Raw genomic sequence first — 15,999 nt, forward strand, 5'->3', positions numbered from 1 at the left:
CGCATTATACTATGCGTGTTGTGAATGGCGCAATTGAACATGTGAAGTAGCTCAATTTCTATTGAAGTAGTTCAATTTCTATGGTTGAATGTACAACGACGTCACTTTTACCATTACAGCAAACTAATGTGATTGCACAGGAAGTGTTACCGAAAAGATAAGTTATTAGTTACTTTTTTGCCGCCGCAACGAAACATCAAGATGGGAAAACGACAACATCAGTCAGACAAAATGTGAGAAACATATTTTTTCTTGTTATTTGCCTTCTTTATGACTGTTTTGGGGGAAAGATTCCGAAATACGTCGTGGATCTAGTACCAACGTAAAATAAGCAGTCTATGAGGCCTAGTGTAATACCTTTGCTGGTTTAATTTTGCATTTATCTGCAGCATGGACCTCTACAAAAGAAACATTTCATAAGGCCTGCAGTATCTTGCAGAAGGCTTATTTGTTCTTGTAGCTTTAGCACCTGAATCTAGGATGTATTTGTCAAGTAAAATGTAACTTAGGCTAGGTTAGGTGCCTAAGTTGGTCAAAGGTAGATCTTACTTCTTAGTACTTGGGCCAAATAAATAAATAGGTTTAAGCCTAGGCCTTATTCACTTAGTTAAACTTAAAGACTCCATTTGGGTTAGTCACTGGAAAGTTGCTGGATAACTAATATACCTAATTCCATGACTTCGTAGTATTGGTATCAAGTTTAAACTGGGCAGTGGAATGAAACTCTTTCAAATCCTAATAAAAACACAGGGAGACAAAAACATAGTTGTGAGAAATACTTTTTGTCACCGCTACTTCCCATTCCCATTTTGATGCTATCTTAACATAAAATTCATAATATTCTTTCCACACGGACAGCGGCTTGTCTCGTTCCTAATAATTTTAACAGCACGTTTAATAACAACATCCAGAACCTTTATGCTGGTTCTTCCGGCATAACCTCCCAGCGCAAGTAATACAATATGTCCAAACACTACAGATAATGGAGTTATAGAAGATGGCAAGAATATCTGGACTTATATCAAAAGAATTCAGCTTACGTAAGCAGTATAATCTTGGTTTTAGCTGTTTTTCAACATAATCTATGTGTTCACCCCAATTTAATTTATATCATCAATTATAACCCCTAAATATTTGTAACTACTAACCCTTTCAATAGTACTACCTTTAATTATCACATCATTTGCTAATACCTTATGTCTAGTTCTAAAATCAATAACCATTTCTGTGGTTTTAGTTACATTTAATTCCAAATAGTTTCCATCACAATAATCTACGAATCTGCTAATCTGTTCAAGGTACATGTTATGGTTGCCATCAGAAACCAAACCAATAAGGGCAGTGTCATCAGCAAATTTCACTAAGGAATAGATGTGTAGACAGTAAACAGAAATGGTGCTAGAACTGTACCCTGTGGGGCACCAGTACTGCAATGAGTTATCGGAATGAAATCATTAGAGGGTACAGGATAGAAATCTCGTCCAGGTCGGGCGATGGGGGGGGGGGGAAGAAGGAGGATTAGCTTCCTCAAGCATACCAAAACAAATGGCAATTAAAAAGGTGAGTTGATTTAATCTCAGGTCACTTAGAATCACAATTTAATGTAACATCGGAAGCTGTTTACAATGTCACTGTTGGCTGACTTCAACAAAAGCACACCCAATGGAACAGTACCATTATTGAGTTGTTCCAAAGAGCCAATTGCAAGTGAACGGGAGAACTTTACATATTTAGCTCCCCCTGAAGGTGCATCATCAAGGAAAGCACAACTGTTTTTTATCATTTCAATGTCTAGAAATGTTACATTAATTACAGAATAGGATTTCTTAAATTATCTTAAAGTATATATGTGTAACTGATAAATAAAACAAACTTTCAGATTTTTAATGCAGGGTTGCTGTACAGGACTTAACAGAGTAAGTACTAGCCTAATAGCAATTATACTTATGCGGTCAACTCAGTTGACTCGATCTATTGCTATGTGGAAACAAACTTGATTGTACTGTATGTGTGCAACAAAAACTTGAGAAATGAAACTCGCAGTTTAATGTATATTGACTAATTTTAATTCATCATCTTACCATAGGTACCTGACTTCCAAAGAGTGGTCACAGTTTTTTGGAGGCAAAAAGTCAGGTGGGTACAGTAGGTTTGCATTCATTGCCCATATTATTGCAGGCCTAGAGTGCCGCATGCTAAGATATGCCACCGCTTAAAAGATTTCACTGGCTAAACTAAAGTTTTCACTGGCATTTTCTTGAATTCACAGCACATCAGTTACTGTACGTTGTCACGGGTAAGGTAAAACTATTTGCTGGACAACGTAAATACTCGGATGGCTTGTTTCTTTTCTATGAGTTTTATTTAGTCCTCGTAACCAGGGGCAAAAACTCTGAAACACAACGTAAAATGTACGCATTGTATAAACAAATATTTCACACAAATAAGACGTTACATCGGCAATATGAAACATATCAAACATGCATTGATCTCGCTGTATGATCACATGATTTTACACCTTATTAACACTTATCACCTATTTACAATATGCCCTCCCTATACAGACATTCGATACTAACAAACTTCTCATAAATATATTTTATATGTGCTTTCCAATCTCTAACATATTCCGGCCTCCCTACACTCAAATAAGAAACAAGAATACGACTAACTAGTTGCGTTCCCTCTACTGCAAAGTAAGGTTTGACTTAGTATACATAAGAAAATGAGACACTTACGGAATTCGGTCAGTTTCCGGCTTTTTACACGTATCGGTACGTCCTTTACGATATATGACAAGATATATTGCCACGAATTCAGCGGGGAACTGAAGTTGCCCCTACATATACTATATTAGAATAGCAAAGTACTGCGGGCTAACGTCGCCCAACGGACATCGTGTCCAACTGCAACAAGTAACTGCTGTGGTACACCCAGCACCCTTGCACCAAGTATATTATACCAAACACGAATACCACGCCCTGACCTGCTTACCCGGCCTATTCATACCAACCCTTTCCCTGCATTTTATGCAAATTAATCTAAACAAAGACTTGCACAAATTCCATTGATGCCCGTCGAGCAATCAGTGAATTAAACAAAGCATATACTAGAATGTCGTATGTTACTAATTTGAACTTCGTGAGCAAAACAGATAACAAATGAATATTCATCAGTAAATTTATCCAGCTGCACGATAGTCGTTAGACTTGCGTCAAGCATACTCGTGACAACGTACAGACTTTTGAGAGCAGCCCAATAATATTTGCTGATAATAAGCAGTCATACAGGGCTTATGTTAGGCATGAATGTTCATAAATCATGCTGATTATTTGACTGGTGGAATCTTATTTAAGGGAGAAATCAATTCTGGGGTTTTTGCAGTAACCTCAAAGTAGAGACTAATATTCTTACACCCTCTGTAAAAATAACTAGTCAAAACTACCTTTCCCTGAATTTCCAAGAATTTTACCAATTATTTTTTCACACCTACTGTGTTGGCGGCCATTATGTTTAATTTTAAATATCGAGAGCGCTTAAAACATGTCGTCAGCCAGCCACATCGTAAGATAAATAATTCCCCTCTCTGCATATGAATTGACACTTGCTCTCTGAAATTGTTTGGAAGTTGATGCAGAACGCTGGAGTGTCAAGCATTTGGTACAGTAGTGTAAACAGGAGAAGGGGAGGAAGGAGCATGGAAGGGAGAACAATATTATGTTATTCCTGACGTGCAAAGGTCTCCAGAGGAAAGAAAAGCATCAGGCTTGCCCCTCTGTCGCAGAACAGTTACTAGTGTTGGAAGTGTGGGCCAAGGATATGGTCTGTTTAGCAAGCTCTAGGTCTCGCTGTCTCAGTTCCTCCACTGTGTATTCAGGCTCGATTCGATAGCACTTAAGTCCAAATGCGTCCATGTTTTCTCTTTTTTTTTCTTTCTTTTTAATCCAGAGTCCGAAAAGTATTTCGGACGAAAAATTTGACTAGATATTGCCTTAGATATCGTGAACGTGCATTGGATATGTTTAGATATATTTCAATGTTGTGTTATTACAGCCTGACACAAGATATTTTCTTTTCGCTTTTGCAATTTTCATTATAATTGGAATTGGCAACACTTTTTCTGTTGAAATGCGATATGTGGCTTGCTTATGTCACGAAAAGTCGGAAATTCAAACGAAACTGGCGAATGCCATGGGTGACAGGTTAAATCAATTTTTAAGGTTCAAAGAAATGTTTTCAAGCATTCATGCCGCTCCTGTCTAAAAGAGCAAAATGGTAGCCTTGCAGAAAAGGCTAGGCTTTATTTCTCCATTAAATTCTTAACTTCTACTGGAAGGAAATATGTCTCATGGCAATTTGGCAAAATGTACTACTAGTAGTTCGCCAGTAAATAGCCTGAATTTTGAGGCCTGTTTTGTGACAAGTCGTATCCAGAATCATTCTTGTGTTCATCATATGTGAATTCATGTGCCAAGGAGAGGAGGGGGATCCTTCATGTGTATGGAATTCTGGAATAGTTGACATATTGAAGGAGTTCTTCAGTGTTGTTTAGGGATGCACCGGATCCAAATTTTTGGATCCGGTCGGGACCGGATTTTGCCGGATAGTACATGAAATCCGGCCAGATAAAATCCGGCCGGAACCAGATTTTTTTCATTACACAAAAGAAAATCATTAATAAGAAGTAGAAGTATGAAACAAGGAGCAAATCTTAGGTGAGGTATTATACAGTATACGCAAACCATCAGACCATTGAGAAAATTAAGTTAAACATGTTAAACCTAATTTTTCCTTACTTTGAATGTTTTTATTAATTTTTAGAAATAGTTTACATTGATTTAAGTTAATACCAACACCTTTTTAAGGAATAATTCAGGCCAGATTTTGAAAAAGATCCGGCCAGATTTTGAAAAAGATCCGGCCGGATTTTGAAAAATATCCGACCGGAACCGGATAATTGCTCACTATCCGGCCGGATATCCGGTGCATCCCTACCTAGTAGGTTTCTCCCGATTTTAGTATTTAACCATAGAATCACAAGACTTTTGTCTAGCAGATATTGTTGAGGAGGACTTTCCTCCCTTTGGGATACTTTTATTACCAGCCAAAGATTTCCTTGTGATTTATTGCAGTCGTATTATATAGGAGAGTGGTTTTATTTGAAAATCTTTATATAAAAAAAAGGATAGTCCAGGTCAAAATTACTCTTTGATATGTTACAGAGGAACATAATCTAAGCACTCTGGTGAAATTTGCATTCAATTCCTATGTAACGTTTTTGAGATATTGACAGTTGTTGAAGTTATCTTTATTCTACCAAAAGTGAACTGAAGCAAACAGGTGTGATGTCATAGTTTATTTTTCAGTCTATTGATTTGACCTTGGGTTGGATAGAGTTACTAGTTTGTCTAAAGGGGATGTGAAGTTTATAAAATACCAATACCTATGGTGCATTCATATTATCAAATTAGACATAAATCTTAAAGGAAAACAAAACATTATTTATCAGTGTGCAACAACGATGTCACACCTGTTTGCTCCAAGTTCACCTTTGGTATGAAAGGTGGCAACTACAACTGTCAATATCTCAAAAACGGTAGATACAGTAGGAATTGAATGCAATTTTCACCAGAATGCTTAAATTATGTTCTCCTTTAAAATATCAAAAAGAAATTTTGACCTGGATTATTCTTTTAAGATTGGTCCTACCTGGTCTTGGTGAGGCCTGTAGAAAGAGACGACATAAAGATTTTCGTGGTCGATTTTTTTAACAAGAATTTCAAGAATTTTCAAGATCGTGAATATTGCTATTAAAAAGTCTGGTTGGGTTTAAAGGTGGCATCATTTATAATTGTAGTTGACATCAATAAGCACACCCCTCCCCCCTTTGTTCCCCCCCCCAAAAAAAAGAGTGGTTATTGTTAAGATTTGTTTCAGTGTGTAAAATTATTCTTTCCAGGATGAGATTTTGAAGGCATTTAAAGGTTGTGAAGACTCGTGCACAAAGAAACGGCTCATGCCGGTAATCTGACCTAGTTTCGAATGAGGTGTAACAGAAGTGTTGAGACCACCATCGATCCCAAAAATACACACACACAGCTTGCTACCGTCGGTAATAAGACACTAGTGTACAGTCAGTACATACAGCTACAGTCAATGCCCACAACACAGTGTAAATAGCAGCGATGGACATCTCAGGTCTAGATAAATGATAACAAGGTATCACGTTTCATTACTGTCTGCATTTTGTAGCGACCAGAGAAAACTTCACTTGCAAGCAACGGAAAGTTTACTTTTTCTGAGCGCAGCACGCGGTTTGGGGCGAGTCTTCAATGCCTTTAAGTATACTTGTAACTTCAGCAGTTGAGGTAGTAAAAACAAACAAAAACATGTCATATTACATAATGATGTATTAAAAGATTCTGATATATTGTTTGCTTGTCCTTGTACCTACAGATGACAGAAACAAGATACAGTTTAAGAGATTGCCCTTTGACCACTGCAGGTAGCCAACGTAAAAAGATAAGCTTCTTTCATGTACCATGGAGTTGGTCTTCAACATTCGAGTATTCACAGCAATTGCTATTTACACTTTAGTTACAATGATTGATCACTGCTAAATTAGTGATTATTTTGAGCATCAAGTAGCAAACAGGTGTCTGAATCTTAGTGAGAGGTTGTCTAAATCTTAGTGAGAAACAGTCATATTTTGATCAATTAGTATGTTGGCGCACACAAAATTTTGTCAATACTATTCAGGAAGTATGATACATTCAGAGTGCCATAAAAAGAAGACAGAGTTTTCTGAGATAGTTATTAGGTACTAGTATCATGTTACAGTTATTGCTACAGTTATTATGTACAAAAGTATCAATATTTTTATTTTTCATCATGTTGGTGGCTTGTGCAAAATTTTGGGAGGGGGAAGAGGGTGGATGGGGTTGATGATAGGGGTAGTGGCATATTTTTTTTGTCATTTTAGTCAGTGGGGGGAGGACCCGATCTTAGTCAGCCTAGGGTGAGGGAAGGGGAAGAAATTTAGTATTTGGTCTTTGCACAAAAGTGCATCATATGTCATTTAAATTAAAAGTGCTTGTAGTACTGTAAGTAAATGAATGTTTTAGCAGTTATTTGTTTGTCTGTTTTTTTCTTTCCATGTTTGCTCCTTTTTTTATCGACAGTTTATCGTTGCAACCTTTTGAGCATCCATATTGCAGTAGAGACGGTGTCATCTTTGAGCTGACGAGCATTATCCCGTTTCTCAAGAGGTATGGTGTCAATCCAGCGACAGGAGAGGTAAGTCTCTGGGGAAAATTTGCATTTGATGATGCATCGATATTTTCCAGTCTCCAAAAAAGGTGGACCAAAGGTTCAGATGAAGATAGATCCAGGTTTTTTCAATAATTGTAACGGGTAACCCGGGCGCGTTGTTCCCATCACTCGTAGAATCGGTTTATAAACTATCGAACAAATTAGATGACAAGAGAAAGAGAACTGATTACCTGGAAAGCATTTTCATTTGCAATTAGAGCAAGTTTTCAGAAGTCACTCTGATGTGTGGTTAACATGAAAGTCAGATCATTTTGGGGTGTCTTGCCTGATTTCAGTCACGGTACTATTGCCACGAGGACAGCATGCAACTTGGAACCCATTGGCTGGAGGGTGTTGAGAGCCAGTTTGTTTCATGAATATGAGAATACTTTATTTTTTATCTCATATCTCCTTGGGGCTGTATCCCCTTAACCCTTCTTCCTCCTCTCCTCTCCTCTCCCCATCCCCCCCCTCTCCCTAGCAGGATTTGTCAGTGGGATTAATCATTTAATCATGTAACCATTTGAAGTTTACTTTTACTTTTATCTCTTTCAGCCTATGGACACCAAATCTTTGGTCAAATTGACATTCCACAAAAATGCAAACGGTAAGAAAGATGTCCTCTGTTTAGATTACATAACTTGTGCATCAATTAACAGAGATTTATTTTGTCTGTGAAACTAAATTTCCAGTCATGAAATATATTTTTGCCTGGTCACTGCGTTTTCGACCAGCTACATTTGCGTTTAAGGTGAGTCTCGAGGCAGACTTCAGGAGATGGACAGTGTTTAAAAATGCATTTATTCAAATTATGTTTATCACAAACATAGATTTGTTGTTTTATTCAAAAAATATCACCTCTATAAGAATCCAAAAACTCTTAGAATATTCTTCAGACATTCCTCTATTACTTCAGCCAACACATCCTGGTTCTTAATACTGTGTTTTATTATTTTATCATCTTGCTGTGACAAGGAACTGCTGTTTTAATTGTCGTACAGTACAACGTATCAGAAAGACGTTATTTGTTTATTGTTTACTCTTTACATAACACCTCTCTTAGCACCCTACAGCTGTTAAAATATTCTTCAGACGTTCCTATATAGCTTTCAACCAACATTACCCTGGTCCTAAATACTGTTAGTGCAAGTGCTGTAACAAGAAACTGCTCTATTTTCATTATCGTACAACGTATAAGATATGTATATTGTTTACTCGTAAAATAATCTCTTCTAGCAACTCTTTAAATATTATGTTGATATCCCTCGATTACATCCAACCAACACATCCTGTTTCTTAATAAGTGAAAGAACATTTGTCGTTTCCTTGTTGAAAAAAGTACAAGGGATTTTGTTTTAATTGAGTTTTAATTGTGTGACTGAGTTTTAATTGTCCAACCTACAACAGTCACGTCATATATTTATTGCTTACTCGTAATTCGTAAAGTATTACCTCTTTTAGCATCCAACAAGTCTTCAAGTATTCTTTGGACATTTCTTAACAACATCCAACCAACAAACCTTGGTTCTAAATAGGTTTAGTAACATTTAAAAACTATTATTATGCTGCTGTGAATAGTCGTTGCCGATTTTCAATTCAGCCCACACTTCATAGTGAGGTAATTTGTTGTTTACACGTAAGATAACATCTCGCCAAGCATCCAACAACTCATAAGATAATCTCTGGACATCCCTCTATAACTGTCAACAGAAGCATCTAGGTTCTAATAAGTGCAAGAACATTTAAATGCCATTTTTAATGTTGCTGTGATAAAGAACTGCTTTGTTGTAATTGTCGTACACCGTATAAGAGTGACGTCATTTGTTTGTTGTTTACTCGAAATATAACACCTCTCCATCATCCAACATCGCGAAAAATGTTCCCATGACATCCCTCTACAACTTCCAACCAACAAACCTTGGTATTTAATATGTGCAACAAAACTTATTTTTTAAGCACTTTTTGAAGCCTGCCCTGATGGACTATAGGTATTATATCTTTGCTACGTTATTGAAGTTTTCCGTCGTATTTCGCAATTGTCGAGATTCAGTGCCAAGAAAAACTTCAGGTTTGGATGTAGTCAAGTGTTTGGGGGAAATGACCAGGCACCATTTACAAAAGTTAATTGTCGCCTAGTTTGATGTTCTAGAGGCAAACCAGATGCAGAATCTTTGGGACCAGGGGGTAAAAATCGCCCAGTGCCTGCTTAATGTATGGCTTGTAGGGGTACCACAGTGAGTAGAAGAAACCTGTTGTCTTTGCTAGAGATCAATCTATACAGTATGCTGAATACAAGAAAAAATTTCCTTCTCGGTCATCACCTGCCAATATTGTTTGTCATATCTCAATGCTATTTGCTGTACTTCATACATAGAAGTATGCTGTTCATCCTGGCTATAACCTACAGCCTAGTGTGTCACATTCATATGTGGGGCTTATTGGAAAATCATCAAAAACAGCTTGTAAACACAATATCTCAACAACCACTAGCTGAATCAATGTTATACTTGGTAGTTAGATGCCCAGTGATGTGTAGATGTGCCCTATTGGTTTTGGTTCCCACCTCATAAATATTAATGAGTTTGCGGGCTTACTTAAAAATTCTTAAAAATGTCAATATCTATTTCATAAATCGTAATTCCTACGTTAATTCATACTTGATATGGTGATGTTACTACCACAACAACCACAAGATGAAACAATGTCATACTTAGTAGGTACATGCCCCGTGATGAGAAGATTGTTTAAGATTCCCAACATGAATATTAATAAATGTTCCAGCCTTAATGTAAAATTTGGTTCATGCTGGTATGGTGATGTTGGTACATAATAAGCACATATTCATGATGTCTCCAACATGATGTCATTAATATTCATCAAATTGCAAGAAACGGCTTTAAAACACAAGACAAGAACCAAATGTTCCTTGATTTTCATCCTTGGAATATTAGGTTTGTCACACTACATTCATACAATTGTACTTATATCTATATAGATACACTACATGCTTATGAGATCATAATATTTGACCTCATTAATATTCATGCATGTATCTGTTTTCATACTATGTCACTAAATAGACATTGTCAACATGATAACTGATTCCTGGTACCTTCCTTTAGTCAGTACATAATCCCTGTTCATTTTTGCTTTGCCCAAATTCATGAATATTAACAGGTATGGCTTATACCCACACTAAGAATATGTTTGGGCATCGAAACCACTATACGTTTTGGTTTTTATCTGATTTCATTTCTAGGGAAATATCACTGTCCAGTAACATTCAAGGTCTTTACTAATAACAGCCACCTTGTGACTGTCAGACAATCAGGGAATGTGTATGCTTATGACGTAAGTATATCATTATTTCATCATCGCTTTATTCATTACCTCAAAGTTAACATTTCTTGATTTTTATCGGTCAAGTGATACCCAGTGTGTTGTAAACCAGTCATGATTCACTAGATTTCAAATAGTGAGGTTCACAAATGGAACAAATTTGTCCAGTTGTTCCCCCCCCCCCCCATAGAGAGGGTAGAGTGGCTGGAATCTTAGACTCGACTCACTGTTAATGGATCCAACCAACCTAATATGGAGGGACGTGTCTCCAATATGGTGGTACCATGCTCAACATTAGAAGGAAGCATATGGAATTAGGCATAAATCTCAAATGTTTACAATGTTATATATCATATATGTCTTCATTCACATATATGGATATATCCACATGTGTTATATGTTATGTATCATATATGTATATATTTCACATACACGGTTATATTCACATATGTTACCTGTCAAATATATCATATATGTATATATTCACATATATGTATATATTCACATGCATGGATGTATTCGCATGTGTTATGTGTCATATATCATATATGTTTATATTCACATACATGACAATATTCACATGTGTTATACATATATGTATATATATTCACATACATCACTATTTTCACATGTGTTATATGTTATGTACCATATATTTATATATGCACATACACAGTTATATTCACATATGTTACCTGTTAAATATATCATATATATGTATATATATTCACATTCATGGATATATTTAAATGTGTTATGTGTTATATATTATATATGTATATATTCACATACATGGCTATATTCTCATATGTTATTTGGTATACATCATACAGTATATGTATCCACATACATGGATATTCATGTGTTATGTGTTATATTTTATGTATGTTTATATTCACATACATGCATATATTCACATGTGTTATATATCATGTATGTGTATATTCACATACATGCATATATTCACATGTGTTATATATCATGTATGTATATATTCACATACATGACTATATTCACATATGTGATATGTTATATACTATATATATGATCTATATTTTTTCCCCTCTCTTTTCAACAGGCAGTTGAAGAACTGAACATCAAGGCTAAAAACTGGACAGATCTTACCACCGGCAAGCCCTTTGTGAGAAAAGATATCATCGTGTTACAAGATCCGGCCAAGTTGGACAAGTTCAACATCAGTAACTTTTATCACATTCAGAAAAATGTCAAAGTGACCACCGAAGGTACGTTTCAGTTTATTCATCGTCCACATTTTTTTGCAATGAGCTAGAAACTTGTTCATTTTGCATTACAATTATTACATAATTACATAATGGGGTTCTGCAGCGTTTCAACAGAGGGTGCTGTCCATCGGTCCTAATGTGCGTGATCTTTACAGTTAACAGATATCTGCATTAAAGCGAAGCCATGATCCTTGAAAGTGCTCGCATGTGCCCAGGTGTGAACACACTGGACGAACTTGACACACATCCGCTGGGTGATTGACTAATTTCATGGTTCTACTTGTTCAGTTTCAGAACAAAGATCTCTTCTTAAGTAATTATGAACGACAATTGTACGTACTACTAGTGATCAACTCATGGCACCGTTATGATCTGCAGTCTAGTCTCATAAAGGTTAGGAACTGTTCATACTGTCGGTATGAGTGCTTTGAAGCATGACATGGGAAGACAGTATAGAGTGGTATTAGCATTAGAATTAGAACATGATTAGGAACTGTTCACACTGTCAGTACAAGTGCTTTCAAGCATGACATGGGAGGACAGTATAGAGTGGTACTTGCATTAGAATTAGATGATTAGGAACTGTTCACACTGTCAGTACGAGTGCTTCGAAGCATGACATGGGAGGACAGTATAGAGTGATATTAGCATCAAAATTAGCTAAAGATTAGAAACTGTTCATACTGTCAGTATGAGTGTTTTGAAGCATGATATATGGGGAGGACAGTATTAGAGTGGTCTTAGCAATAAAATAATCGCTGAATGTGTTGACCAAGGGAAAAAAAGGAGAAGTTTCATGAGTGTCACATTACAAATGGATCTTTCAATATAATGAAAGAAGTGCAAGAGTTATCAAGCCCCCTCCCCTTCCTTCTATCCCCCTCCTCCCTCTTCCCAATCCCATCACCTTCCTTTGGGCACACATTCGATTATATCATAAAAAAAGAAGCATGCTTCATATTTAGACGTATATTTTCTAAACTTTTAATCGCAGCTGATAAGAGGGCCAGGAAAGACCCCAAGTACACCTTGAACACGACAAACTCGGTTACAGATGACATCCTAAGCACCCTTTACAAAGAATACAAACCAGAGGTAATCCCCCCCCCCCTTCCTCCCCCTCTCAAATGCTTAAAGATTAAACAACCATCTTTACCGCATATGACAGGGATCCTTGTGATAAACAATACCATCGACACAACTAAGAAAAAAATTGCTCTGTGTTTTGGAGACATCCTACTTTAAAATTTGTGCTAAGCCATGTCGTAATTCTGTGATGTCATAGTTTGCCACCTGGATCCGAAACGTTTCACTTATCTCTCTGTTGTCGTTGTTGTTTTCATATTTTACAAGGTAGAAATGTTAAAATAATCATAAAAAACACTGGAAAAAACAATGCCATCAGTTAGGGCATGTTAAGAGTAAGCAAGATTTTAGTTTCCTTATTTGTAAAATCCTTTACAGAAAATATACGTTGGAATAAAAACATAAAAAAAAAAATAATAATAATTTAAAAAGATTAAGCACATGATGACGGGATCTTTAGACTTGCCCAAGTCTTCGAACTTGTATGTGCTTGTGTTTGTGGTGCGAGAGTAAACCTGTGATATCATTCAAATGGAATCTGATCTTTTCGAAGCTGCTGCTGAAAGTTCTTCATAACTGATATCTCTGTCATACAAACCAATGTCGAATGTTGTGTTAGAGTCCCTCTCTCTATATGACAACTTTCTAAGAGTCTTTTTTTTTTTTTTTTTTTTTTTTTAAGAGTCTTTTTGGTTGCTTAGTAACAGAATAATCATCTTTGGTATAACTTTCCTCGAATTTAATCAAACAAAACCTTCATCATGATTGTCACCTCCCCGAGACCTTTTTTGTCTTTAACAGCCAAAGAAGGAAGACAACCGTAAGAAAGCAGACAAAATCAATGCTGTGAGTTTTTCCTTTGTTATTTGATTTTGCAATATTTTATTCATGACTGATTGCCTTTTAATTGATTTATTGTTTGATCTTTCATACTTCAATATATCCCTGAAAAGCTGGCAATAAAAGTGAAGAGCGGTAAGTATATATACAATAGAAATATGAAGACCATATAAGATGAAGACAGGTCAAAACCATTCAAAGACTAATGATTAAAATTTATTTATGGTCATTTAGTTTTACAGTATATATATAGCGCATCTAATATCCAATATAAAATCGCTCTTAGGCACTTTACAACACAATGACTGTTAAAAATTTGTGAATCTGCTTGGAGATGAAAGAAGATTTATATCGCTCAACTATCAGGACTTTATTTTCCTTTCAAGGGGTGGGGATGGGGGGGGTGGGCTGGGGTGAAATTATCTTTGGCGACAACAGAATTAAACTAAGCCCCGAAGCCTTTGGTAGAATAAGGCCACGGTACGCTGGTTTCTCTCCTAAAATAATGGAATCAATAAGTTTAAAATCTGCCACTTTTCTGTGGAGGTCAGTTGAGGTCAACACATGTCAAAGTCTGTGGAAAACTTTATGAATATGATAACTAATACGTACATAAGTAAAGGTTTGTTGATCTTAGGGTGGGCACTAATATGACATCAAAATGGAGGGCACACCCGAGGACAATAGAGATTCAGGTAAGGGTCGGAGGACAGCATCACTAGACCCCCGTTTTTCATACTTTTTCGACTTTTCTTAAGTAATGTGTGAAAACAAGATTACCCTACATTTATCCCATATTTCCTAGAGCCCCCCCCCCCCCACCATATTTCCATGGTGGCGAATACTCATGATCCCATTACATACATTGGTTTGCAGAATCCAGCACAGTACATGTATGAGGGAGTTTTTTCAAAGTTTATAGCTGTGCTATTCTGCACATATCTAACGTCTATGTTTAGGTTTGTTTCAACTCCTTAGAAGAATTAAAATTAAGAAAAGCTGGAAGTATATATGCGTCCCGCTAGAGGTATTATCTGATGGAGGAAGGCAATGAATTCCGGTCCAGCCTGAAATCTTCTTAAAATGGTTCTTTGAAGTATTCTCAAAATTAAATTTTGATTTTGCTATGGTTGTGTTTGATTTTTATTCCTTGTTTTATTCTCCAGGCTCATTATAGTACCGGTCGTGTATCTGCTAGCTTCACTTCGACTGCCATGGACCCAACAACGGAACACGAACAAGGTGATGCCATACCCTCACCATACCATACGGTGTCATATGTTGCCATACATTACCACCATACTTTACCGTACCACACCGTGGGGTACCATATCATGCCATATTTTCACCTGATGAAGTTAATGTAAATGACAACACTGCTCTCTGTTTTTATGTTTGATGGAGTTTCCTTTCTTTTTTTGACACCCTGAAGAGGCCAGCACCTCACACTTAACCCCACCCCTCCCCACCACCCTTTTGCTTTCTGTTTGTACCATTTTGTCAAAATTCCAAACTCCCTCCTCCTCCTCCCCGATTTATAGTGTTGTATTCCTGAAGAGCTTTGATTGATTTGCAATCGTTTTAGCTATTGTTTCTTTCAGCTATTGTTGATGAGGATATCATCAGGTATAAGAGGATCAAGAAAAAGGGTTACGTAAGACTGGTGACCAGTAAAGGGATATTAAACATGGAACTACACTGTGACAAGGTACGAGTGACTTTTGTAGACTAACTGGAGAAGGTTGGAAACTGCTGGTCTTGTCTTGGTATTTTGAGATGGTAGATGACCTCTGATAGCAAGGGGTCATCTACCGGGGCCAGAGAAAAACGTTGGGTTAAAGAATCAGAGTGTCAATATGTACCCTAGATTGCCTGTACTTTAGGCCCGAGGCCTTAATTATCAGCTTCGCCAATAAGTGGGCTGGTTTTTCACGGGCCAGATTCTGACCATTTGCTTGCTGTGTTTGGCCTGTGGGCCATCTATGCAGACACCCTGCCTTGTTGTAATATTAATTTCCTGGGCAGGGGGGGAGGTGGGGTAGGAAAGGAGGGAGGGAGGGAGGGAGTTAGAGAGATACCAAAGATGAGGGATGAGGAGCAGAGTTGTAGTAGCGGAAAGGTCCTTTCAATTCTTCTATATATAACCTTCTGTTTTATAGTCAACACTCCATTATACAAT

The 15,999-nt window shown here is 36.9% G+C and overlaps 1 protein-coding gene across 1 annotated transcript in view; it reads left to right on the forward strand.

Annotated features, from left to right (window-relative positions):
* LOC139980760 (RING-type E3 ubiquitin-protein ligase PPIL2-like) overlaps positions 1-15,999 on the forward strand; it is a 26,212-nt gene continuing 10,213 nt past the window's right edge. Inside the window, exons 1-11 of the mRNA XM_071992663.1 lie at positions 1-233; positions 2,087-2,136; positions 6,457-6,505; positions 7,182-7,296; positions 7,867-7,918; positions 10,571-10,662; positions 11,729-11,894; positions 12,889-12,989; positions 13,782-13,826; positions 14,987-15,062; positions 15,422-15,528. Coding sequence (XP_071848764.1) covers positions 202-233; positions 2,087-2,136; positions 6,457-6,505; positions 7,182-7,296; positions 7,867-7,918; positions 10,571-10,662; positions 11,729-11,894; positions 12,889-12,989; positions 13,782-13,826; positions 14,987-15,062; positions 15,422-15,528 — 885 coding nt within the window. The 5' untranslated portion in view covers positions 1-201. The remainder of the gene's footprint in view (positions 234-2,086; positions 2,137-6,456; positions 6,506-7,181; positions 7,297-7,866; positions 7,919-10,570; positions 10,663-11,728; positions 11,895-12,888; positions 12,990-13,781; positions 13,827-14,986; positions 15,063-15,421; positions 15,529-15,999) is intronic.

Source organism: Apostichopus japonicus, chromosome 15 (genome assembly GCF_037975245.1).
Source record: "Apostichopus japonicus isolate 1M-3 chromosome 15, ASM3797524v1, whole genome shotgun sequence".
Classification (NCBI taxonomy): Eukaryota; Metazoa; Echinodermata; class Holothuroidea; order Aspidochirotida; family Stichopodidae; genus Apostichopus; species Apostichopus japonicus.